The sequence below is a fragment of the Molossus molossus genome, unplaced genomic scaffold (genome assembly GCF_014108415.1).
Source record: "Molossus molossus isolate mMolMol1 unplaced genomic scaffold, mMolMol1.p scaffold_m16_p_16, whole genome shotgun sequence".
Taxonomy (NCBI): domain Eukaryota; kingdom Metazoa; phylum Chordata; class Mammalia; order Chiroptera; family Molossidae; genus Molossus; species Molossus molossus.
In genome coordinates this window covers 26,497,802-26,525,421 of record NW_023425351.1, presented here as the reverse complement: position 1 = coordinate 26,525,421, position 27,620 = coordinate 26,497,802, and the positions used below count along the sequence as shown (strand labels likewise).

Here is a 27,620-nt window from a genome sequence, read left to right as displayed (position 1 = left end):
CATAGCTGACATCATACTTATTAGTAAAAGACTGGATGCCTTACCCCTGAATCAGGATTAAGACAAAGATGTCTGCTCTTGTCACTTCCGCTCATCACTGCCCTGGAGATTCCAGCCAGGGCAGTTAGGACGACAGTGATGTAAAAGGCATTCATATTGGACAGAAAGATGTCAAACTATCTCCATTCACAGATTATGTGATATTATGTAGGAGATCCTAAGAAATCTACTAAAATATATTAGAACTAGTGAGCGAGTTTGGTGAGGTTGTAAGATTAGCATCCAAAAATCAATTGTATTTCTATACACTAGTAATGAACAATTTAAAAATGAAATCAAGGAAACAATTCCATTTATGCTAGTATGAAAGAATAAAATGCTTAGGAATAAATTTAACAAAAGAAGTGCAAAACTTATATCCTGAAAACCACAAAATATTGTTTAAAAATGAAAGAAAACCTAAATAAATAGAAAGATATCTCATGCTCATGAACGGGAACACTTAATGTTAATAAGATGGCTGTACTCCCCAGATAGATCAACATTTCAGCTGGCTTCTTTGCAGAAATGGACAAACTGATTCTAAAATTCATTGGGAAATGCAGGAGACCCAGAATAGCCAAAACAATCTTGATAAAAAACAAAGTTGGAGGAGTTAGCCTTCTTGATTTCAAAACTTAATAAAAAGCAACAGTAATTAAGACATGGTAGTTAAAGTACACATAAACATCAGTGGAATAGAACTGAGAGTCCAAAAAATAAACCCATATATCTTTGGTCAACCAATTTTTGAAAAGGATGCCCAGACTGTTTAATGAGGAAAGAGTGGTTGTTTCAAAAAATGGTGCTGGGACAATTGGATAGTGCCAAGCAAAAGAATGAAGTTAGACCCCTACCTCACATCATGTATAAAAATGAAGTCATTCTGAGGAATAGGGTAGACCCAGAGATGTGGAAGTAGAGTACAGACTGCCAACCTTCAGAAGAGGGGGTGATGGAGGGAGGGAAGAGATAAACCACAGAACTTATATGCGTGTACGCATAACCAATGGACACGGACAACAAAGCCGGGGCTGGGGAGGAGAAACATCTGTAACAACAACAAAAAAAAGAACTCAAAATGGATCAAAAACCTCAATGTAAGAGCTAAAATATAATACTCTTAGAAATAAATATAGGTATACATCTTTGTGACTTTGGATTGGACAATGCAACTAATGAAAAAAAATAAATTTGATTTTATCAAAATTAAAAATTTCAGTACATCAAAGAACACCATCAGAGATGTAAAAAAATAAAATAAAAACAACCCCACAGAATAGGAGAAAATATTTACAAAACATGTATCTGATAAGGGACTTGTATCTGGAAAAATATAAAGAATTCTTACAATTCAATATTAAAAAGACAAATAAGCCAATTAAAAAATGGGCAAAGCATCTGAATAGACATTTCTCTGAAGAAGATATACAGTGGTCATATGAAAAGATGCTCAACCTCATTAGTTATCAAGGAAATGCCAATCAAAACCACAATGAGATACCACTTCACACCCTTGTGGATGACTGTAATCAGGTATTCTCTGTGATAATAACAGGGGCTGGTAAAGACACGGAGAAGTTGGAGCCCTCACACTCCGCTGGTAGGAATGTCAAATGGTGTAGCTGCTTTAGAAAACAGTTTGGCATTTCCTTAAACAGAGAGTTGCCATACGATCCAGAAGTTTCATTTCTATGTAGGCATGTATCTAAGAGAAATGAACACGTGTGTCTACATAAAACTTGTATACACATGTTCATAGCAACATCGTTCATACTAGCCCCAAATAGAAACAAGCCAAATGTCCATAAACGGATGACTGGATAAACCAAATGCGGTAGATCAGGCTCGTGGATTATTGCTCAGCCACAGATGGACGTGAGGTGCCAGGGCCCCAACACGGACGGGCCTGGAGAACATTATGCTCAGTGACAGAATGTGTGGCTCTATTTACATGAAGTGTCTAGAACAGGCAAACTACAGCGACTACAAACAGATGAGTGGTTGTTTAGGGCTGAGGGAGGGGGTTGGGAGGAAATGGGTGTGATATCTACGGGGACAGAGTTTTTTGGGGGGCTGATGAGAATGTTCTAAAAATGATTGTGGTGATGGTTGTATATCTGTAAATATACTAAAAACATTGAATTGTACACTTATTTAGTAGGTGAATTGTATGGCATGTGAATTATAGCTCAATGAAGCTGTCAATAAAGAAAGAGAAACACAGCACATTCTATTAGTGAGCTGACTGTTTATTAAGTGGCTGCTGTGGTCCTTCCTATAAACTTGGCAGAATTCACCTGCTTTTTAATGAGCAAAATTCCCACCAGGGGCAACAACATTCGAGCCAGTCCAGTTTAGGTGTGTAGAAGTTTGTATCAACCCCCCCCTCCCCAACAGATAGAGGTTCAGAAACTTGCTTACTTCTCCCAGGGGGAGGATAACTTTGTGAGGCCTTTGGGCTCAGCTGTTATCGACGCGAAGATGACCGTCTTGGTGGGGGACGGAAAGCCTTGAGAGCTGCAGGTTTAGACAGCGGGGGACAGGAGAGAAGTTGAGAACTGCTCCCAGAAAGTGGATCTCGCCCCGAAGGGCCTCCTAAGAAGGTTTGGCACTTGGCACTGACCCCCCTCCGTAGGCCTTGCCTCTGCGAACGGAAACCAAGTCCTGTAACTCAACACCAAAGTCTTAGTTTGCAGCTTATTTTGGTCACTGAAGAAGTTAATAAGCTCCTATTATTCCCCCATAAAATTCCCTCTCCGAGGGGCTTTCCCCTCCCCCCTTTGCAGTGACTTGTGTAAAGCGGCTGCTGTTTCGCCTGGGTTCCCAGAGCCCCTGGACCGGAAGCCAGCGCTCCGACGTTTGCATCTCGTCGTTGGAGTTGTTGTGCCCTCTGCACTTCCATCGCTGGATGCAGAAAACCCTTTTGGGCTTCTGAGCTGTAAAGGATGAAATATTGATTTGTTTTGATTTCTGAATTCTTTGCATGACACAGCTCGGCATTTGTTCCTCTGTATTATTTTAGCCAGAGCTCTGCAGAAACCTGAAATGAAAAGTGTAGTTGTTTTCTCTGTTGAATGCACCTTTTGATTGCCTTTCCTTCGGCGATCCTGAGACCTGGACTCCCCGAGGTGGGGTTCTCGGATTTCTCTCCCACCGCACAGAGTCTCCCTGTATTGGCAGAGTTGAAGAAAGTGTTATTCTGGGTGAATGAGGCCCATTTGCCCAAGTAGGAATTAAATATGAGCCTCAGATTTCTATCTCCATGCTGAGGTCAGGGAGGCCAAGGTTTGCAGAAGTGTGTCATTCCTTTGAAAGCCTTGGCTGGCAGTCTCTGCAAGGCCATGCGAGCAGCTACACAGCATCCTCTGTTGTGAGCTGCAGGTGGTCCCGCCTGAGCCACACTGCTGTCATGGGGACTTCACAGGGGGAGCTGTGGCCTGAGAGGTTGTCTTCGGGCACTGTGTCTTCTATCTGAACCTAGAGAGGGCCGCAGCTTGAGACGGCTGTCTGCAGCAGCCGGGTGTGGGGCTACCCAGCCAGCTCACCTACCTCTGGAGAATTCCTAAAGGAACTAACTCCCTGTGAATCCCTCCTCTGGAGCTGTAGGCTCCTCTTGAGGTCCTGGCAGCTCTGGTTATGGAGTGTGCTGTTCAGTTCAGCACACACGGGCTGCGTCCTCTAAGGCAGGCAGTGGTTGTGTACTCCGCAAGCCTTCCTTTGCAGTTGGATGGAGTGTGCCGCTGGGAAACAATGTGGACTTCAAGAAAGAGTCTGTGCTCTGTCTTAAAACAGCCAGTGAATTAGTAGGAAGTTACCATAAATTCATTCTAATGATATACCTTGTTCGTTGTGAAGGGATTTTTAGAATTTTCCACAAGAGCGGTCTTGAGATCTATGAAAGAAAGATATATTGTGCTGTTGTGATACTTTGTGGGTTTATGCAGTGTTAGTGACAGTGGATCTGGACTCTGCAGACTATCCAGACCATTAAGTTTTCTTGCTTCAATTTGAATTTTAAAATAGTCTCTTTTTTATTCCCCTCTGACAGTAACTGATATTTATTTCCTACACGAAAATGTTTTCAAGGGGAAGTAGAAGCTTAACGGGGTGATAGGAAAACGTTGATTTTGTAGAAGATTAGAGGCACGGCCTTTAGAAAGTGAAAGAGTTCATTGCCCTGCCTGCCACTCGTTCGGCTTCCTCGTCCGTGACGTGGAAGGAATGCTAGGTTCCCCCCGGTCTAAGACACCATTCACTGTGAGACGCACCATGATTTTGAATTATGATAAGAGAAAAATACTTCTAATTCGATTATGACACAGAGCTGAGATACTGTTGATGTTAGGACACGTTCTGATTTCAGAGCAACTCAAAGTTCTTTCAAGTCTGAGAATTATATGAGGTACTATATGCAGAGTAGTTATCACACTATCTGGCATGTACTCAACATCTGTGTGTGTGTGTGTGTGTGTGTGTGTGTGTGTGTGTAAGGGAGAGATGGAGGAAAGAGGGAGAGGGCGAGGGGGAGAATATGAATGAATGGGAACAGAAATGAGAATGAATTATAGTTTCCTTCTTTCCAGTGCTCCCGCTCCCCCCCTCCTCTCCCCGTGCCTACACCCTCCCCAAAGGAGGCAGCAGACCTGAAGGCCATAGAGGCTTACAATGATATTTATTGACTCATAGTCCTATGTTTGCAAGCCATCTATTTTCAACTTAACTAAGGAAAACTTTGGATGTGGAATACATGGAAAGGTTCAGTGAATTTAGAGAAAAGATCACGAGGACATTGAAGGTTCTGAGAATCTGTCTATGTGAACTGAATTCACCACCGGACACTGCACCGTTGTGATTTCAGGACGGAGGAGGTGGCAGAGGTGGCAGAGGACTACAGACCACACGTTTTGCACCTTTAGTGGGTTGGCTGTTAATAATGTGCAATTTGGAATTCTGAGGACAGTGAGATTTTTCAGGCGTCAATCTAGTTATTTAGTGCCTGCCAGTTTTAAACTGATTTTAGCAAGTTTTTGCCCCAACTTAGATCTTAGATTTCCTATTTGTAAAATGAGATATAGCCTAGTTCAAGGAAAAAGTGAAAAATGAAATGAAAAGTCATGTGAAGATTTTATGCAGTAAATTATAAATAATAAAATTAGTACATTCAAGCCATACCTGCACCATGTCCTGGTCAAGTGCTAGAGAGATATGCAGAATAGAGATAACATCCCTATTGTGTGCGGGGACTTTATGGTCTAGCAGGAAAGACAGATGGAGACATGATAATGGTAGCAGGACCCCATGACAATGTGAGCAATGGGACCCATGAGCACACTGAATTTTTTTTTTATAATAGCAACAGCTACAGTGCAGTGGAAGTTCCCCAGACTTAAAACTGTCTTTTGTTTTGTTTTGGTCTCTCCCTTTCCCTCATTTTTCTCCATAAAACATTCTTTTTTTTTTTTTTTATCCTCACCCGAGGACATTTTTTCCATTTTTTGTTCAGGTAGAGTGGGAGGGAGAGAGAGGAACAGAGAGAGAGAGAAACATCGACGTGAAAGGGACACATCGAGTGGCTGCCACCCGCACGACCGACCAGGGCCGGGGACAAACTGCAACTGAGGTACATGCCCTTAGCGGGAACCGAACCCGGGTCTCTCTGGACCGTAGGCCGACGCTCTAACCGCTGAGCCAAACCGGCCAGGGCCATAAAACATTCTTAATAATGAGTGAGTCACCTAATTTTTTCCATTTCTCCTTTGGTCCAAGGTTCTCTTGAGTTCTAAATCATGATTAAGCTTGGGTATATTTTATGTGTCCATTGAGGCAGGTAATGTCTATCTATCGGCAAAAATTGGAGTGAAGAGGAAAAATCCCTCTATTAGCTTTAATATTTGATAATTAACCAAATATCATTTTCATAAAGACCTTGGACTCCATGCAGCCACACTTTATAAGGACAAGCAGGAGTGTGACCCCGAGTAAAAATTTCAAAATTGAATAATGTAAGAGAAAGAACGGAAGTAGGGCAATTGACATGTCAATTTGCTTCGATATACACAAAGAGAAAAGATTTCCAACTAGAAAGCAAACCTTTTGTGAATTAATGTAGCAATAAGTTATTTAGATTCAGATATAGTTGCACAGTAGCTGAACAGCTAACAGAGAAACTCATAGTAGCTAAATATCAAAGGTTTCCATATTAAAGAATATAGAGGTTTATGTTAGACCACTAGTTGTAGCTAGAATTCAGTTCTATAGATTAATAGTGTATACAAATTTGCCTAATTACAATCATGCTATAGTGCTTTGTGTAAATGTTAAACTCCATACTAGGCAGAGACTACTGATGTTCATGCTTGTTGTGATGATGATTGTTGACACTTACCTAGTGTATACTATGGGTCAGACTGCTGTAAGCGCTTCATATATTTTACCTTGTCTGATCCTAATAACCCTGTGAGGAAGATTCTATTCTTACCCATGTTTTATAGATGAGAAAATCTGAGGCCTGGCAATGTTCAGAAACATGCAGCTTGTAGGTGGCAGGGCTGAGTTTCGAACTCAGGGAATCTGTCTACACTGCTCATACTCACACCTGGATTTGTTTCTTAGGCAAATTCTGCAGTTGCATTGGCTTCTTTCCTCTACCACCTGTATTTTAGGTGGATCCTGGGCTTGGTCCAGGTGTTCCCATTATTCCAAGCTTAGTCCCCACCTCTTTCCCCCTTACAATGATACCAGAGGTGGCCCTGGGCACCAGCTGATCATATGTTCTTGCCCCCCCCCGCCCAGGACCCCTCTCCCTACGTGTAGGCCACTAGAGAGCCAAGGAGCAGAAAGCTGGGGACAGCAGAACCTGGAAGGGAGGTGGATCAGATGCAGAGGCTCAGAGGAATGGAGTCAGTAGAGGGTGGGCTGGCTGTCCGGAGTTTGGGGACATTGGGAAGAGAAAGAGAGCACCAGTCAGTGAGGTAAATTTGAGTGCGGCAGCTTCTGCCTGGAGAGCCCATCTTTATTATTTATTTTTATTGATTTTTAGAGAGAGAGAAAGGGAGAGGGAGACAGAGATAGAAACATCGATGAGTAAGAACATTGATTGGCTGCCTCCTGCATGACCCCCACTGGGGATCTGGCCCACAATCTGTGCATGTGCCCTGACCCGGAATCGAACCAGCGACCTTTTGGTGCATGGGTCGATGCTCAACCACTGAGCCACACCAGCTGGGCAAGGAGAGTCCATCTTACATAATTATTTACCTCTCTTTACAAGGGATTGGGGAGGTTGGGGTGCCTAGATGGCAGCGTGGTGGTGGGTGGGGAAGTGACTCCCAGCCCCTCAAGTTCTCTATAAGCCAACCCCAAACTAGCAAGGATGCTTTCCCAAACATGGGGGCCATGAGAAGGCTCTATAATCGTACCCCACTCCTTGCTCCCCAGCCCCAAATTTTCCCCACTCATCCCATTGGCCATAAACTCCAACATGGAAACATCTGGGCCTTTTACTCAAGCAGGAGATCTGAGCTATGTATGGATTAGCATGAGTGGATAGTAAGAACCCTTCTGTTTTGACAGTGTGGTGAGATTTAGATGATGGGAGAGGCATCAGGAGAAAATGTTCATGGATATTTACTCTGTTTGATGGAACCTCATATTAACTGATGACAAATGTCCTGTTTCTAAGAGCTGAGCCCTAATTAGGATGCATAGTCAAATAAATTATACTGCTTTGAGGTTACGACTCAGTGGTGAGCACAGGGATTTGTTTTGTTGTTTCCTGGGGGTCTGGCATAGTACCTGTCACTCCATGAATTGTTCCATTGAAATAGGAATTGTATTAGCATACCATGTTCATTCTAAATGTAAAGCTTTGCCTGCTAAATCATGTTGAGAGCGTTCGTACCTCTCCTTAATGAGGAGGAGACTTTACTAACCAGCTCCTCTAAGCCCAGACAGCTCTCTTGTCAGTTTACCTGGGAGAGTCCAGGAAGTCGCTGCTTCGAAGAGGCTGCTGTGGTAATGTGGACAGAGCTGGGAATCAGAGACCTCAATTTTGTTGTCTCCCTCCCTTGTGGGCACTATTGGTCAAGTTACCGCTCTCAGCCACCAATTTCCTCATCTGTACAAGGGCCAAGATTGGTTTTAAAAAATCAAGACTGAGGTGCAGATTACAAGATGAACTGGTTGCCAGGCAGAGCTCAGACTTTCGATAATCTAACCCTCCTTGTCTGCTTCTTTGCCTGGGTTGTTGAACACGCGGGAGCAAGCCTTCCAACGGCGCGCCCTGGCGCAGCTGCTGGCTCCTGGAAAGTGTTGTCCAGTGGACGCACAGTACGCGCCCTAGCCAAGCCCACAGCACAGCCCTGTTCCCGGCTTCCCTTTCCTGCCACGGTTATCCCAAGCCTGGGCCGTATTTCAAGTCTCAGGACCCCTTCCCTCTAAGTTACTTTTATTTTTAGTTATACAGGAAAACAAAACAAAACAAAAAACACAACCAAATGAAAAACCAAAGCTATAAAAATCCAAATCCGCGGCATATTACCAATTCTTTTTTTCCCGATTTTTATTATTTTTGTTACAGATGGTTCTCCACCCCCCCCCCCCAGACACCCTCCTCCCCATCCCCCTACCCCCCTAGCATTGTTGTCTATGTCCATTGGTTACGCATACATGTACTTAAGTTGTTTGGTTCATCTCATCCATCCCCCCTACCCCCCTACTCTGAAGTTTGTCAGTCTGAACCATACTCCTTTCTATGTCTCTGGGTCTATTTTGTTCATCAGCCCACCTTGTTCATTATATTCCACAAATAAGTGAGATCATGTGGTATTTGTCTTTCTCTGATTGGCTTGTTTCACTTAACATGATACTCTCGAGATCCCTCCATGTTGTCTCCAAGGATAAGAGATCTTCCTTTCTTACAGCTGCATAATACTCCATTGTGTATATGTATCACAGCTTTGTATCCATTCATCTATTGATGGACACTTGGGCTGTTTCCAGATCTTAGCTATTGTAAATAGTGCTGCTATGAACATAGGGGTGCATATATTCTTTCTGATTGGTGTTTCAGGCTTCCTAGGATATATTCCTAGAAGTGGGATCACTGGGTCAAATGGCAGTTCAATTTTTAATTTTTTGAGAAAACACCATACTGTTTTCCATAGTTGCTGCACCAGTCTGCATTCCAATGTTACCAGTTCGTAAAGAAAAAAGGCAGAGGGAAAGAAACGGGGAAATATGTAAGCAGTGAATTTTTGTTCCTTCATACTTTTCTGTGCTTTTCAAATGTTCTGCTGCAACAGGTGTTATACTATGTTTCCGAAATAATGGGAAAATAATGAAACAGAAAATCTACTGCCCACTCCTTCCCCATCTTGTTCCCAGCACAGAGGAAGAGATCTTCCCTCGTCCAGGGCTAATCTGATCGTCGTGTCAGTAATTCCACATTCTCCCGACTTCTCAAGGGTTTTGGGGGGTGGCCCAGGGGTTGTGGAGGACCCCAGCCCTCCTACGAAAAGGGCGCTCCCCGCTGTGCGGAGCGAGCAGGCTGGCTGGGATCTGCAGCCTGCTCGGCCCTGGGCCCGAGGGCGAGCGCCGTCCAGATGCTGCCCCTACCTGCTCTCCTTGGGTGAATCCACAGAGAAACACGAATGGACAACAGCAGAAACGGTGTTGGAACAGTGGGAATCATCAGTTTTGCGCAGGAAGCTTTGGGAGAGGTCGTTGACTGTAACCTGCCTGAAATTAGGACAAAATTGAACACACAAGATGAATTTGGCGCTTTGGAAGGTGTGAAAGCTGTTTGTGCACTCGATTCTCCTCTGTCGGGAGAAGTAACTGAAATCAATGAAGCTTTTGCAGAAAATCCAGGACTTGACAACAAATCTGGTCATGAAGACCGTTGGCTGATCCAGATGACGCTGAGTAACTAGATGAACTAATGAGTGAAGAAGCAGGGGAAATACATAAAATGGAGTGAGGAGTGAAAATGGACCCTGCCTTAATAAAGTTCTATGAAACGACTTAATCTAGCATGGTTGTCTTAAATCCGTGGTGGATAGAAGATTTAAAATAGCACCTTTCAGTAACGCCAGTGGAAAAAGAAACTGCAACAATTCTGTGGGAAGAAAATACCCCTTAGCTGTTTAATGATTACAGATAAACACAATATGCATCTTTTTCAGAACACCCTGTCATCCGTGGTAAAATCTGGTTATAAAAAGTATGTATGTCAGGGATAACATTGCTATCTTATAGCTTATATAATGTCGTAACTTGCTTACATCAGTCTTTGGATTTGGGTCAAAATACTTAATGATCTTTCCATTGGAAAGAACCGTCAGAGGAGAAAAGTTTTTGTTCGTTGTCACAACGTTGGATGACGAACAATACCCTCTTAATTTAGCAATACACCGAGTTTGCTGGTGCTATTTTTATACAGTGAAGTAGCAGCCTTGCAGGAAAACAAGACTGTTTAATAGTAAAATATTCAACCTCTTCATTAAAAAGAAAAAAGAATCTTGTATTGTCACGAAGTAACTTCTCCCCTCTACATCCTGCCTCCTACTCCTTTTTAGTCAATTTTTGTCAGTACTCTGTATAAATGTGCTTCAGCCCTCTCCGTGTCTGAGCACCAAACAAGACCCTGAGAACCCCGACTCTGTGGACCCAGAGCCCTCATTCTTCCTCTAGCCAAAGGCGGTGCTGATTCCAGGCTCCAAATTCTCGTGGCTGCTGCTCAGCCCACTGCAGCCGGGCTTCTGCCTCCACGGCGCCCTGAACACTGCTCTGGGGGAGATCTCCAGCGATGTGGTCGTCTCATTCCGCCTTTAGCCCACCGGACTTCTCTTCCTTTTCTCCTTAAAACTCTTTCCTTGGTGGTTATGGCACCACTGTAATGGTAGTACATAACTACAATTTATATTGTGTGCAATATAGTGTACTGTGGCTACATAGTGTCAGTAATCTTCGTTTCAACACGAAAGGGAGATCTCCGTGAGAAAGTGGAGAACTCTGGCTCAGGGCGTGGGGAAGCTCGTGCTGATGTGTGAACACTCGGCTACAGAAGACGGAGCGAGGCTTTCGAGTCCAGTCTTTGTGAATCCGAAGCCCAGGCTTAAGACATTCATCTTTCCTAGATTTCCTCTCCCCTCTGAAGCTGCGTATTTTCAGTTTCCTCTGTGGGCTCATCTTTTTATGATCCCCATCGACACTGGTGCTCTCCAGGTCTCTGGCATCGGCCCTTCCCACTTCTCTTTGTTCGGTGCATGAATTCCGCTGCAGGTTGTACAAGCCCCAGCCCAGCTCTTCCTGCGCTCGCGACCCGGGTGCACCTGTGGGAGGCGTTTCTGGCTGCTTGTCGCACAGGTTGTGCAGTAGTCCTTTCTCCGTCCCTGCCCTCCTCCGCTACTTTATCGTGCCATCTGTGCAGAGGCTGCCCACGGCTCTCCTGGACCTTTGCACTTACCCTCCTGGCCACTTCTCTTTTGAGTCCATCTAAGCCATCTTCCACCTCAGGGCCAGCGATGGTCTTTGTAACACACGCCTCCCAGCCTGCCAGACCTCGGCTCAAAATTCTTCCGTGGTGTCTCGTTGCCCAGAGAGGCAGCCTGACCTCCTGTTACGATCTCTCATGGTTCTGCTCTTTCTTACCTCTCCTCCCCTGTCCCACCACTTTCCGGCAGTTTGCGTTCATTCTACATTCCCAGCTTGTTGGACTGCTCTGAACGCTCAATTCTAGCTCATGCCTCTGCCCATGTTTGTTTGTGCAGGATGTCCTCTCTGTGCTGGTGCATTGGACAGATTCTGTCTTATCTTTCAAATTGCGAAGATTCTGTCTCGTCTGTCAAATGTCAGCTCAAATACTGCCACTTCTGGGAAGCCCTCCCTGATTTCTCCCAGGGAAAACTCCGATGCTTCCTTTGCTGTGTTCTCCCCGCCCTTTCTATAATTCCTTTATTGTGTTCTGGATTTTTTTGTTGTTGTTTGGTTCTCTTTTACATTGTAAGATTCTTGGAGCAGGCACTGTGACTATTTAAAAATATTTTCACTGTGAAATATAATGCACTAAGAAGTGCATTAAACAAGGTTCAGAGATAATTAATAATTATGAAGTGAACACGTGTGTACCATGATATGTGCCAGGTCACGGGATGGAGTATTTTGAGTCCTCCTGGAGCCCTCTGTGCCCTCTTTGGGTCTCACCCATTCCCCTACTTTCTTGGCTTTTATGGCAATTTCTTCATAACTGTACTACCTGTATATGCCTTTCTAAACAATATCATTTCATTTTACCTGTTGTTGAACTCGATACAAATGCCATCACATATATGTTCTGTTTTGCTTCTTTCATTCAACATTGTGTTTGTATGATCCATGCACATAGTTATGTGTAATTAGGTCTCTGACGTTTATTGCTGTGGTGTGGCATTCCATTGTGTGCATTCACTACATGTTCTGTACCTATTACTGGACATTTGGGTCATTTCCAGTTTTTAACTATTACGTTTCTTCAGACATCTTGTATACTTCTTTTGGTCCCAGGTGCACCAGATTCTTCAGGGTGTAGACCCAGGAATGGGGTTGCCTGTCACAGGGTGTGCACATTCTCAGCTCCACCAGATAAACACCACACTGTTTTCATGGCTGGTGTCGCAGTTTGCATCCCACCACAGTGCCCGTCGCTCCATGTCTTTGCCAGCTTGTGGTACTGTCACTTTTACATGTTACCAACACGATTGGTGGAGTAGTGTTTCACTGTGGTTTAAATTTGTATTTCCCTCTTACTAAAGAGGCCGAGCACCTTCGTGTTTATTGGTTAGCTGGATTTCCTCTTTAGTGAAGGGCCCATTCAAGTTTTTCTTACTTTTCTAATGGGTTGCTTGTTTTTATTTTATTGCTTTATAACAGTTTTTTTATTTTCTGGAAATGAATCTTTTTGTTAGTTGTATGTGTTGAAAATAAATGATACTATAAAATCACACACAATGAAGATTTATTAATTACAGTTTTTTAAAAATAATTTTTTATTTTTAAATAATTAAAAGTGTTTTCAATTACAGTTGACATACAATATTATATAAGTTTCAGGTGCACAACATAGTGATTAGACATTTATATAGCTTACGAAGTGATCACCCAATAAGTCTAGTACCTACCTGACACCATACATAGTTATCACAATATCATTGACTATATTCTCTATGCTGTATCCTGACTATTTTTATAACTGCCAAATTTGAATACAGTATTTTTGTTTTTTACCTTAATACTAATATGTGGAAACAACAATTAGGAAACAGATAGCGGGGAGTAGAGGGTGGGTGGAGGTGGAAGAGGGTACAGGGGTGATAAATGGAGATGGAAAAAAATAAAATAAAGAGAAAAAAAGAAAACACACAATCGTATACATTACTTCAAGTTAATCCTGTCCTTCCCTTCTCTCCAGGTGTTATTATTGTCCCCAGCGCTGGTGTTGGCATTGTCCTGGGAGGCTACATTATAAAAAAATTGAAACTTGGTGCAAGAGAATCTGCAAAACTAGCAATGATCTGCAGTGGGGTGTCTTTACTGTGTTTTTCAACCCTGTTCATTGTGGGATGTGACAGTATTAATCTAGGAGGCATAAACATCCCTTACACAACTGGGTAAGTATCTCGGAAGAGCCGTTCCATGTCATCATGGGTCAAGTGTTCAGTCCAGGGGCAGCCTGTGCGCTCCCCTTCAAGCCAGTCTCTGTGTGCTTCCTCTTTCCAAGTAGGGCACGCTCCCTCCGAGGGCAGAGGACATGTTGCTCCATCATCTGTGTCCCTTTTGACCCTCACACAGTGTCTCCCATTGAGTTTCTTTCCCCTAGGAGCTGTTGTTTATGGATGAAATTTGTCTTGGTATTTCAGGTTTGTTTTATTTTAATTGTTGACCCTATTACAAATGTCCCCATTTCCCCCCATTTGCCCCTGTCCACTCCGCCCCTGACCTCCACCTCTGGCCTTCACCACACTGTTGTCCGTATCCATGGGCCATGCATATCCCATAGAATGTTGATGACAGCAAATGAAGAGGAAATGCTTGTTGAGTTAATGAAACTGTTCTTTTCTTTTCTTTTTTTAATGTGATGATTGAATAGATGCTACATTGACATAGGTTAAAAACAAAGTTGACAATACAGTGGACAGTGAAGAGTCTAGCTCTTACCCACATCCCCCTTCGATTTCTCCAACCAAAGACACACCAGGTGATGACGGACACACCAGGTGATGACGTTAATTTATTTTTTGTGTATCCTTCCAAGGCTTCTTTAATTTTTTTTTTTTAATCCTCACCCGAGAATATTTCTCCAAATATCTTCAGCTAGAGTGTGTGTGTGTGTGGGGGGGGCATCAATGTAAGAGAGACACATTGATTGGCTGTGATTGGCTGTGATTGGCTGCCTCCTGGATGACTCCGGCCAGGGCTGGGGATGAACCGCAACCGAGGTATGTGCTCTTGGCCAAAATCAAACCTGTGACTCTTTGCTCCTCGGGCCAACACTCTAACCAGCCAGGGCCCAAGGCTTCTTTAGATAAGAAACCATCAATATGTATTTTCAATTTTCCCTGTTTTATATTCAAAAGATAGCATTCTATGCACACTTTACTGAGCTTTTCTTTTAAAATGTGTTTTTATTGATTTTTTTAGAGAAAGAGGAAGGGAGAGAGAGAAACATCGATGTGAGAAACATCCATTAGCTGCCTCCTGCACGCCCCCTACTGGGGATCGAGCCCGCAACCCACGCATGTGCCCTGATCGGGAATCAAACAGGACCTCTCAGTCCATAGGACTATCCTCCATCCACTGAGCCACATCGGCCGGGCTGAGCTTTTCTTTTAAATGTCAAGGTACAGCTTGGAGACCTCTGTCCCGGTGATAACATTTGGAACATGGCTAACCCTTATGTTGACCCTGCTGCTTGCCAAGCACGTCTTCTAAGTGCTTCACATTTGCAACTCATGAATCCTCATAGCAACCTGATCAGGTCGGTGCTATTATTCTCCTCATTTTACAGATGGCAAAACTGAGGTTCAGATCACGTGTGTGTGTGTGTGTGTGGGGAAGCGCAGATGTGCTGATAAATATGTAACAAATATCTCTCAAAAAAGAAACCACCGATCTGTAGCATTTGCCAATTTTAGAGGTGTAGTTATTCCCACTGTGGCTGACTCAAGTGACCAACACGAAGACCCTGAACACCGAGTTCAGAGGAGATGCCAGTCATACACCATCATGTAACATCCATCATACAGATGTGACAGACTTACAGAGCCGGGTCCGGAGCACACACCACAGTCACATGTAGTAAAATAAGTAGGAGGTGATGAGTTTGAGTTTTTATTTTTGTTTTTAATATCACTTATTTAACTGTAGGTTTATGTAACTTAATTTTTAATCACAGCTGTGCTAAATAAACAGTTGACAAAATTTCTAAAAATTTCACAGAAGGATTTTGCGACTCAGGATGGTTATGCTGTGTGACCCAGGTCTTAACCCCAGGCACTTTCCAGAGCCCGTGCCCTTAGTCAGTACTCTTAACCACGGTATAATATTCCGTTTAATTCTATGTTCTAACTTAGCCAGTAGCTATTTGATGGGCATTTGGGTTATTTCTGAACTTTCACTATTAGAACAGTGCAGCAATAAATAGCCTCATGCACGTATCACTTCTCTTGTGTGCTGTGAATTAGCCGGATGAAATCCCTGAAGCAGGTTGCAATTCATGCAGCCAAGTCACCTCCCTGGTGTTGTGCCGGTTCGCACCCTCACCGGCAATGGCTATGAGCACTGATTTTCTACAGCCTTGCCAGGAGAAGGTGGAAAACTTCTCTGAGAGCTGTGAAAACCTTAACTTTTATTTCTTGAGTACATCGAGATTTGTTAGGATCTGCTCACTGGACAGAACTTGAGTGCCTAGTTTTTGGTGCTTGGTACCAATAAATGCTCTGCTTTTCTTTGATTCTCGGTGGAGCTTTATGTAATAAAATCTCCACTTGAATTTGAATATGAAGAGCTTCAATTTTATTTATCCAATTTAGAATGTTAGAGAAAACAGAAAAGAAACTGCCCATCAGAGCTTGCTTAGAATACAGCCATTTGTCCTGAGAGTTCTGAGTGTGTGCCACACACGTACCAGCTGTGTGGCCCTTGGCGGTGCCTATTAAAATGGCATAGGAAATGAAATCTTTAAACATGTGGGACAGTCTGGCATAAGGGCTCAGTTTCCTGAGTCAAGTCTGGATTTGAGTCTTGACTTTGCTTGACCAGTCACTTAACTCTATAAGCCTCAGTCTCATCATGCAAAATGGGAGGATGACAATAGAACCTTAGTCCGTTTGGGCTGCTGTCACAAAAACACCATAGACCAGCTTGGAAAGAGAGAAATGTATTTCTCACAGTCTGGAGGCTGGAAGTCCAAGATCGGGGCCCTAGCGGGTGTGGTATCTTGTGAGCGCCCACTTCCCGGTTCACGCGGCTGTCCTTCCCTGTCCTCCCCTGGTGGCCGGGGTGGGGCATCTCTCTAGGGTCCCCTTCGTAAGGGCACTGGACACTCCTTGACGTACGCGATGGGGTTACACCCGGATAAACCTCTCATAAGTTGAAAATATCGTAAGTCAAAAATGCATTTAATGTGATTAACCTACCAAACATCATAGCTTAGCTTAGTCTACCTTAAAAGTGCTCAGAACACTTACATTGGCCTAGAGTTGGGCAAAACCATTAACACAAAGCTTATTTTACAATAAAGTGTCATCTCATGTAATTTATTATACATATTGCTTTCGTAGCATCATCAAGTCAAAAAAATCATAAGTCAAACCATCGTAAGTCGGGTGCCATCTGTAATTCCATTCCTGAGGGCTTCACGACCTAATCACCTACAAAAGGCCCCACTGCCTAATAACATCGCATTAAGGGTTAGGCTTCAATATGTGAATTTTGCAGGGACCCAAATGTTCAGCCTATAGCAATAGTAATGACCTTAGAGGGCTGTGGGCAAGGATTACGTGAGTAACACCTGTAAAGTTCTTGGCTCAATACTTGGCACACAGTAAGTGCTCACTGAAAGTTAGCTATTGTTATTGGTCATAACTCATAAATTAAGAATAATTGCTATTTCTAGCAAATTATTTTTATTACATTTGGAAAACACAAATAGAATTAAAAAGTAACAAACACCAGCAGTCTCCTGAATAACCCTACTTCCAAGGGGCAATAATTTAAAAATTCTTCTTTAGGTATTTCTTCTGGTGTTTACCTCTCTATTTTTAAGGCATAATATATAAATTGAGACATTATTTATGACTTGCTGTCTTGGTAAATGAGGAGTTCTGCTTTCCCTTTGCGGTTTGTGGTCAAATCCTTTGTTGATATTTTCATGTCATGGTTATGAAAATATTGTTAGCTGCTGAGCACAAGTAGAGCATCATGATTAGATTTCCTGTTTTGTGCAACATTGATTTTCCCAGAATTAATAATTGCCTTTGTTTCATTTCCTTTATTTTCGTTGAACCTGCCTCCAGCTCCCCACATGCTCTAAGCGTTCAAAATATCTCAGTGTGAGTTTTCACCTGTCTGATGACCTCATGGCTCCATTTCCCACCCCACGGATCATCTGTATGGGAGCCCTCGTCCACCGCTGTGTTCCGGACACAGTGTTCCCTGGGCCTGCTGCCCAGCTGTCACCCTGGGAATCTCATCAGCCTCTCTCCATACTGACCTTTTGTTTTCTGGACTCTGTAGACACCTCTTTTCATATTTACTTCCTTGTTTTGTTAGAACTCCCTCATTTTGTAGTACATATGCCTACTTTCTCTTTATTTTGCTATCTCCATTGTGTTGAAAGCTTCTCTCAAATCGCTGGTGATCCTTAGTTCTCTTGTTAGCGTTGAAGAAGGCAAATTCAAAAAGCTGAGTAGGTGCTCTGTGTCTGAGGGTAGGACTTGTCATTGGGTGGATCACACTGTCGGATAATTAGAGGGGGGGGGCAGGTGGCATTTTCAGTGGGGTGTTCAGTGTCAGAATCTGGGGTCTTACGTTCTGAGGTGCTTCAGTTCCTCAAGAGAAGGCTGCTCCTGGCTCTTGGCTGGGACTGTGTTGGGGTGGGTTCAGGGTCGTAAGCCTGGCTGCTGGCATGCTAGAACTGGGAGGTAGTGGCAGGCAGGTCCTACTGTTCATTTTGTATATTTTACCTGATTCCCCTGCCATCATTCTAGTATCTCATCAAAGGGATCCTTTATGTCTGGTGGTCTTTTTTTTTTGGGTACATGCCCCTAGCGGAAACTGAACCTGGGACTCTCTGGTCCACAGGCCGATGCTCTAACCACTGAGCAAGCCGGCCAGGGCCATGTCTGGTGCTCTTTAAGTGGACTTCTTTTGGTTCATTTCTCCAGGAAATAGACATGTAGAAGAAGGAAGGTACTTAGAGTAGAGATGGTACTAAGTAGAGTAGGGATGGGACTCTCCTTAAAATTGTGTCATATTTGGATCACAACCTTCTTGAGTTGTGTGTTCTTGAGTTCTAAAGGCCTGTTCGTCTTTCCCTTACCTCTGGCCTTTATCATGTCCATGAATATTTTTAGGTTCTCAATCATTTTTTCTGTTTATCGACTCCTTCTTTTTCCTGAATCTCTCCATCCTTTGCTTCACTTGAACTGGTTGCTCTTTTGGCATAATTTATATCCTGGAACTTCTTTTCACAGATCTCAGCTATATCCACTAGTTTTTGTGTGTTTGTTTATTTGTTAACTCATTTGGCGAGAGAAGAACCCTTAGATAACATCCTAGGGAAGGGTACATGGGAAGAAAAACCTTCTGAGCCTAAGTGTGTTAAAACGTCTTTATTCTCCTCTCACATTTAAATGAGAGTTTGAGTGGGTATAGAATTATAGGTTAAAAATGATTTTTTCCCCCTTTTTCTGACAACTTTGAAGTCATTGCTTTATTTGTAATGCAGCATTTGTTGTGTTGATAAAAAGTTTAGTACCAGCCCCAGTTCTCATTTCTCGGGGCCAACTTTATTTGGACATTTTTCGGATATCTTTCATTCAAGGTGTTCTGAAATCTCATAAGAAATGCTTTACCCTCAGATTCGGTCTTGGCCAGACCCTTCCAATGTGACTTTCCTAGCAAGGCTTCATCCCAAACTAGTCTAAGGAAACACACTCTGGTCTCCCTCGGTTGTTATCATCACTCCTCTTTAGTGTCCTCACAGCACCTACCACCGTCGGAATTTATCTTTTTGAATGATTTGCTTAGCTCCTATCTTCTGTCTCCAAAATATGAGCTTCTTGAGAACAGGTACAATGACTATTTATATAATAGTTGGTTCCCCACCAGCCAAAACAATGCTCGTAGCATGAATGCATGAATACATGAATGAATGACTTGGCACGGGGTTTTCTTTGTTCATTGATTATACCAGGTAATCTCTGACCCACTTAATTCAACATGTATGTCTGTTTTTGTTTTTTGTTTTTTTACCTCAGGGAAATTTCTTCTACTGTAGCTTTATTCTTTCCTTCCTCTTCATTTTTTTTCTGTGTTTTCCAGGGCTCCTGCAAAATTCAGATGTCAGAATGTATGGGCTGGTTGCCTGTGTGTTTAATTTATTCTCTCAAATTTCTGATGCCTTTTGCTCTGAGAGATTTTTTCAAATCTTGTTTTTTATTCTCTATGTAAATTTTTTATTTTGAAGATACTTTTTTCTGTGTTGTATTCTGTGCGTTTCCTTTGGATGGCATCCTCATGTTGTTTTAGGGAGTAACATCTCCATCCTCATGTTGTTTTAGGGAGTAACATCTCCGCGAATCTCTTTGCACTTATAGTGATACATTTTATCATTTGATTTTAAGCATCAGTTTTTCTTTCTTTTTTGGGGGGCTTTACAGGTTGACAACACTCAGTCTAACGTCTCTCAGGTTATGTTCCCCTCCTCCCTCAAATACAAGACTGAAAAATTTGTGTTGAGTTGTTCGCATCTAAAGTAGAAGCTTAGTTTAAAATTTGTCTTTCAACTTCTTTAGAGAAGAACTTTCTGGTGAATTTTTGGGTTTGCAATTGGGAATAGAGGTGGGTGAATAGAGGAAATTGGAAACACCCAGTAATACAGTTTTTTCTCCCTCAGATCTCCAGTGAGTCCCACTGTTTTTAGCTGCACACTCCTTTGGCCCCCGTTACATCTGCCGAGCTTGGGGCCCTGTGGAGGTTCCACGGGTGGCTGGCTCCTCTCCAAGGGGGCATCTGCTCATGTCACACACACCTATGCCAATCCACTTGCTCTTTTCAAGATGTTTTGTGTCACTCTTTCCATTTCTCTTTGTTACTTTATTCCTTTTAACCTTACTTTTATTTCAAGTGCCTCCTCAGAAGGAATGGAAAGCAGACGGACTCGCTGTCTTACTTGCTTTTAAACTACAAGTCACCTCAAGCCTGTTAGAGCCCTTGCTCAACACCACGTCTCTCTTGCCAGTTCTGAATCAACTGAATCTGGATGCCCCGGCGCGACTGGGCAAAACTTCTATAATTGTGCTGATTGGCTCCATTACAAATGTACAGGTTCCCGTCCCAGCAGGCCTGCAGCTGTGCTGAGCAGCCCACTTCCTTGGCGCCGGTCAGCTTCCCTCCTATGCCCCATGGTGGTGGTTCCATTAACACGCTCTTTTCCTTCAAGTGTTCGATCGTACCCTCATCTTGTTTTTCGTATTGGACAACCTAGGATTCTGCATTTTTGAATAAACAGAGATCCAACGAATACACTCTTTGAACTTTCCTCCCCTCTCCCCTCAAACTTCTTGGTCAACAATGTATCGTTTTCAAAGACAAGTTCTAGTGCCACCACTTTGTACCTGTATGACCTTGCAAAAAAGATGACCTGTTATTGTTGAGTGTTGGTTTCCTCATGTGTAAAATCAGCGATAATGTGAATCACACCTGGTCATAAGCATGATTAAAGTAAAATACACATGGTTGAAAAATTAAAATACCACAGAGGGTGGAAAACAAAAAGGCTGTTTCTCCATCCTCCATTCTCAACCTCTAGTTTGAAGCATTCAAATATTTTAAACAAATGTTTGCAGCTTTGATTTTGAGGGTTATATGAAGGAAGGGTTCTGATGTTTCCTAGCGCAGTGTCTAGCACTTAGTATATGCTGAAAAAAGCTAGTTTTGGTCTCTACTTCCTTCCCTTCCAGATCATGCCAAGTCGCTCCTTTTCCTTCTTTGAAGGATGAATGAATGTCCGGCATCTATATCTGATCAGGGATGTTACTCATAATGTTGCTGAAGCTAGAAAGAACGTGACATAAATAAACTTCTGAATTATCTAAATCCCTGCATTCTGGTAGATTTCTCACGTGATTGTACTCAGCGGAGGGACGCTCCATTGGGAGGCTGGAAGCTGCTGCAAGGACCCAGTCATTCAGTGCCGTTTACAAACATGCAAAGCAAAAACCCAGTGACTTTGGGGACTCCTCTGGTTCCCCAAATACTTCTAGGAAGACAGTCTAAAATTGAATTAGTATAAACACTTTCGGGTGGTTCAATTGCGCAGGTGTGCCACTTAACATTTATTTATTTATTAATTTCAGAGAGAAACATCGATGAGAGAGAACATCAATTGGCCATCTCCTGCATGTCCCCCACTGGGGATCGGGTTCACAATTTGGGCATGTGCCCTGACTGGGAATCTAACTGGCAACCTGGTGCATAGGTTGATTCTCAACCACTGAGCCACACTGGCCGGGCAGGTGTGCCACTTTTTGAGTGACAGTGTGTGGAAAATAATGGGACCCTTCCTCCAATCAGGGTGTGGGTTCCATTTCAGCCTCTGCGCCCCCTTGGCTGAGTGCTCCTGATCACAGCCTGCTCATCTGTATGTGGTTGGCCAGTCTCAATTTTGAGACTTGCATGTGAGGTTTCTTTTTCTTCTTTGAAGTCAATAAAGAGAAAGATGAAGGGAGTGGCAGCGAAGAGAGGGGGCCTTTGTTAGACATTTGTTTGGCTCAGCAATGGTGATTGGCACCTAAGATATGTCTTTTATCTCTAATGCTTCCAGCCTCACTCTACTGTATGGATTAGTATCCACATGTTTCAATGAAAGAAACCGAGGCTCGGTGATTAAGTGATTTGCCCAAAGTCATCAGTTAATAAAGAACGGAACTGAATCTAACCCAGTATATCTATTTCAGACTTTGTGTTCTTTCTAAAGACCATGTTGGTGCTGTTTTCAGTTTTGTACCTCGTGTGGGTACACACCTGAGTGATCACGCCACTCCCTTGTGAAGAGAGTGACAGGCAATGTATCCGTTTCCTTCAGGAGGCCCCTTTTCTAGTACTGTGGTACAGCCGCGCTCTGCAGCTCTCAGATCAGCCAGTTGAGACTTTCACCTTGGCCTTGCCACACACCAGCTGGATGAGGAAGGGCAAAGGATTGAACCTTTCTGTGCTTGGTTTCCGCATCTTTAAGGTGAGGATACTGATAATAGCTATTTTGTTGAATGACTGTGAGGATTGAGTAAGGTACTTGGCAAATTCCTTAACCTCTTTGTGCCTCAATTTCCTGATCAGTAAAATGGGTAAATAATAGTACTTATCTCTTAGAATTAGAGAGGATAAAATGGAATAAAACCCATAAACAATAAGCAGCTGATTTTCTTCTTGTTTTAAATATTGGGAGAAAGAGGCTCAGAGGGGTAAAATAACTAGCTTAGAGTCACACAACTAGGAGATGGTAGAGCAAGGATTTGAGTCCAAGTTTCTCTGATTTTGAATGCAATGCTTTTGATTATTAAACTATTCTGAGGGAAGAAAAAAACATAAAGAAGAAAGCACAATACATAAGCAAACTCCATTTATTCAAGTTTGTATAAGGAGTTCCAGGTTCACCAGGAATTTTAATTGGAAATTCACCAGCGTGGTGAATTTTCTGACATTAAAAGACATAGTGACTGACCGTCTTTGAATTAGCGCTGAGCACTAGGTGCCTGGATGGAGCTGGGAAGTTTTACAAGGATGAAATTTTCCTGTTGAGCCAAAATGGAGTCCCAGTCTTTTTGTAGAACGAACCCATTATTAGTGGTTCCCTTAGAAAATTCAGATTTGATAGCCAACATGTGAAAACCACCTAAATGTCCATCAGTGGATGAATGGATAAAGAAAATGTAATATATACCCACAGTGGAATACTATTCAGCCTTACAAAGAAGGAAACTCAGTATGTGACAATGTGGATGAAAACGAGGACATTATGCTAAGCGAAATAAGCCAGAAATCAGTCAAAGTGAGTAAGTCACAGAGACAAATACTGCCTGATCCCACTTATACAACATCTAAAATAGTTAAATTCATAGAATCAAAGAGTGGAATGCTGGTGCCCAGGGCCTGGGGGGAGTGTGATGTCATCAACCAATCAGCATGAAGTTTCACGGAAGCAAGGTGAACAGGCTGTACAGCTCTGCTGTGCGACATTGTATCCGAGTCAGCAATAGTGTATTGTTCATTTAAAATGTGTTAAGAGAACAGACCTCATTTAACTATTCTATCTACAGTAAAATAAAATTAAAGGAAAAAAAAACCTTCAGGTTTGAGAATCTGATGATTCTTCCTTACGAAAAATCCTGGGAGCTGTAGCTGATATTGACATTCCAACTGAAGTAATGGCATTCCCAGCACCCACAATTTCCCTGCAGTTTTGATTAGGAAATGTGTTTTCCTTCCCCTCGGTGTCTGCGGAACTGTATTTCACACACGTGTGTCGTAATCGTCTCCCAGCCAAGGAGCCAGGGTCTATTGTGAAAACCGCGGCTTCCGTAATACTTGCCATAAGCACATTTTATAACGTGAGTTACGGCTCTTCACTTTACCTTTTCTTCAAATCGTTTGTAAAGTGGGGTGAAATCTGATGTCCATGTGCAGGCTTTTTCCTCAGTACTGTCTTGGTAAATCATTTAGTAATTCTCGCTTTATTATCTTTCATCTATTGTGCCGTCTCTCAACTTCAACTAAGACCTAGGAGATCACCTTCAGGTTTTGTGACTTGAGGTACTGGGCCAGAGCTTTGCTAGGGAGGATTTCTTGAGCTATGAAATGACGAGGAAGCGTTTCTCAGGTGTCTGTGTTCAGCAATGACTGCTGGACAGAGCAATCCACCTAGGCCTTCCTAGCTCTAAAATCTCCAGGCTTGGGGTTTTCCCCTGAAGTTACTTCTCTCAGTCTGGTTTTATTGCCCCAAAGTCCTGACTGTAGAAATTAAGTAGAGACAGTCTGTTGAGGCAGAACTTACTTCTCACAGGTGCATTTCATTCTCCTTGTCACCTCCCCTGGTTTTCTCCTGCCCTGTGTTCTCCTTAGAGCGTAGGCTTCTGCCAGCCCTCGGGGGACCTGGCACTCCTACATTCTCTAATTAAATCACTTATCTCCTCATCTGTGTCTCACGGACAGTTTAACCTGCTGAAGATTTTCCCCACTATTTAAATCTTTTGCCACCATTCAAAATCTTTTATTCATTATAGCTATTACTAATTTTAAAGAAAATTTCTGAAAAGTACAAGAAAAAAGTTTACTTAAAGGATCTCAGGTGTGTGTGTTTGTGATTATCCTAGCTACTTTTATTAGCAGGCTCAGAGTTCATAGCTAGCTGTAAGGATATGATTCCATCTGTTTTTAACTCAATTTGGAGACACAAACAAAATTGGTTTTATTTCATTTCAGGAGTATCAAGGGGATATGAAATATAAGCAAATTTTTGCCCAATGAGTTTTAAATTTTGTAACCAAGATCTAAACAAATCCACATGAAATCTATAAAATGATGTAATATCTGTTTAAACTCTTAATTTCAAAAGCACCTATGGACATTATTAAGCTCAAGACCAAATTTACAATTCTATAAACTCATATTAACATAGTCAATAGAAGATGTTCATCATGCAGTGTTAGCAAGAAATAAAAGAATTAGAACTCTGTAAAATTTTTATAGAAATCTGTTATTAATGTTAATCTATATGCATATTGAAAAAAAGACCAGCAGGTAATATGCTAAAAGCATAATGGTGGATATTCTTGGGTGGTAGCATTATGTGTGAATCTAATTTAATTTTTTTAGTCCTTTTGTATGTTCCAAAATGAATATGTATTACTTTAATAATAAATATTTTTTTAAATGAATTTATTTATTTTTGTTATAGATGTTTCTCCTTTTCCCCTCACTGATTCCCCCTCCCCCCTCCCTACCCTGTCCCCACTTTTGTTGTCCATGACCATTGTTCATACATACATGCATATAAGTTCTGTGGATTATCTCCCCCCCGCCTCTTCTGGGGATTGTCAGTCTGTACCCCACTTCCACATCTCTGGGACTACCCCGGTCCTCAGACTGTTATGTTCATTATATTCCACAAATAAGTGAGATCATACGATACTTGTCTTTCTCTGCTTGGCTTGTTTCACTTAGGATAATACTCTCCAGGTCCCTCCATGTTGTCTCAAAGGATAAGAGATCTTTCTTTCTTACAGCTGCATAGTGCTCCATTGTGTATATGTATCACAGCTTTTTTATCTACTCATCACTGATGGACATTGGGCTGTTTCCAGATCTTAGCTATTGTAAATAGTGCTGCTATGAACATGGGGGTACATATATTCTTTCTGATTGCTGTTTCAGGCTTCTTAGGGTATATTCCTAGAAGTGGGATCGCTGGGTCAAATGGAAGTTCAATTTTTAATTTTTTGAGGTAACACCATAGTGTTTTCCATAGTGGCTGCACCAGTCTGCATTCCCACCAGCAGTGTACTAGGGTCCCCTTTTCTCCACACCCTCGCCAACACTTGTTGTTTGATGATTTGTTGATGGCGGCCATTCTGACAGGTGTGAGGTGATATCTCATTGTTGTTTTAATTTCCATCTCTCTGATGATTAGTGGTGTTGAGCATTTCAATAAAGGTATTTTTAAAGGTACCATATAAAGGATACATTATTTTATAAAAAATTATTCTGGATTTAAAGAGATGGTTTATAACAGGTTTAGAGTATCATAAGTAAATTTCAAGTTATAACTGGTTTGAATTTGTTGGCTGTATAGATAAAGGAAACTTAAACAACAAAAATAATGATTGGATACAGTAATCACAACTTTCATGAATATAGTCTTCCAGTGAGCCTATGCTGTACACATATTATCACACACTGCTCTTAACTATGCTTCCTCCCCTCTCACGGAGGCAGGAGGGGTTTCACAGCCATTGACTCAAAGACTTGGCCCAAAGTTATATAGCGATTAAATGAGTGGCCTGAAACCAGATAACCAATCTAGTCTCACCCCCCGCCTCCCCCATTTTCTGTAGAGGTACATTAGAAAATTACTTCTTCCTGTTTGGAAATAAATCATGAAGGCCTTTTGCATTTTTACATTTGTGATTATGTTATTGTTTCTTGTTAATGCTTCTGCCATGTGTAGACAATGGAAGCACATCAATATCTTAGTGCCTATTACGTGACAGGCACCATGCTGGACACTGGACATGCGTTAGCTCATCCAGTCCACCCACCGACCATGGGATGTAGACATTATGGTCTCCACTTTACAAATGTGAATTGTAGTTATGGAATTGAGCCAGCTCTTTCCAACTCTAACGCTCAGTCAGTCGAAAGCTGAGGGACAGAATAACTACCTTTGAGCTTTCTCAGGAAGAAGGAGGCGGCAGAGGAGCCACCCAGAAGACTTGTGTTGGGAAAACAAAACCTCATACACAAAGCTTCCTTGCTAGTAGGGGGCTGAGGGTACACACTCTGCAGACATCTCTGATTCTTACTAGCTGTGTGCACTTGGACGGTACCATCTTCTCAATTTTTCAGTTTCCTCATCTGAAAGATGGAGACTCAGGAAAAATAATTATAATTCTCATGAGGAATAAATGAGGTAACTTATATAGAGATCTCATTGTACAAGTCCTGGAGTAAACATAGGGCTCTGTTAATGTTAGTTTTAAATGAAAATGATGACTATGATGCTAATAATGATAATATAAACCTAAAGTTGCACAACTATATATAGCCAAGGAATGATTTTAATACTAAGCCAGGAATTTAAGTAAAATTAAAAAGAAACATTTCAATTAAAGTCTTCTTGAAGACTGAGTTACACTGATAAAGATTTAAAAATTATGAGAACAATACAAATTTTTTATAGTTGATTAGTATATTTTTCTAAAATGATTTTTGACATTTGAATCATATATTTTTTTAAACCATGTGACTTGAGCATGGAATGCATGCATTTCCACTTGTAATTTTTAATAGGGAGAAACTTAGGAGGAGGTAGAAAGGTTAGGGTGCTCCTCTTTGATTTTTGGAGAACAATAGAAACATGTCAGATGGGGAATTTCAAGTGTTTTATAGGTGTTGGTAGCATTAAATGACACAATGTGAGTATGAGTGTGTGATTTGAGAGCAACTGTGTTCTTACATACCCAGCTGTAATGACCCAGGGCAAAGATTTTTACTTATGTTAAACCACAATCTGTTTTATTATTGTATATGACTTTAAATAAACA

The 27,620-nt window shown here is 42.1% G+C and overlaps 1 protein-coding gene across 1 annotated transcript in view; it reads left to right on the top strand.

Annotated features, from left to right (window-relative positions):
* The window catches only part of SLCO5A1 (solute carrier organic anion transporter family member 5A1), a 149,292-nt gene that overhangs the window by 107,291 nt on the left and 14,381 nt on the right, over positions 1-27,620 (top strand). Inside the window, exon 6 of the mRNA XM_036264367.1 lies at positions 13,490-13,688. Within this exon, the coding sequence (XP_036120260.1) occupies positions 13,490-13,688 (199 nt within the window). The remainder of the gene's footprint in view (positions 1-13,489; positions 13,689-27,620) is intronic.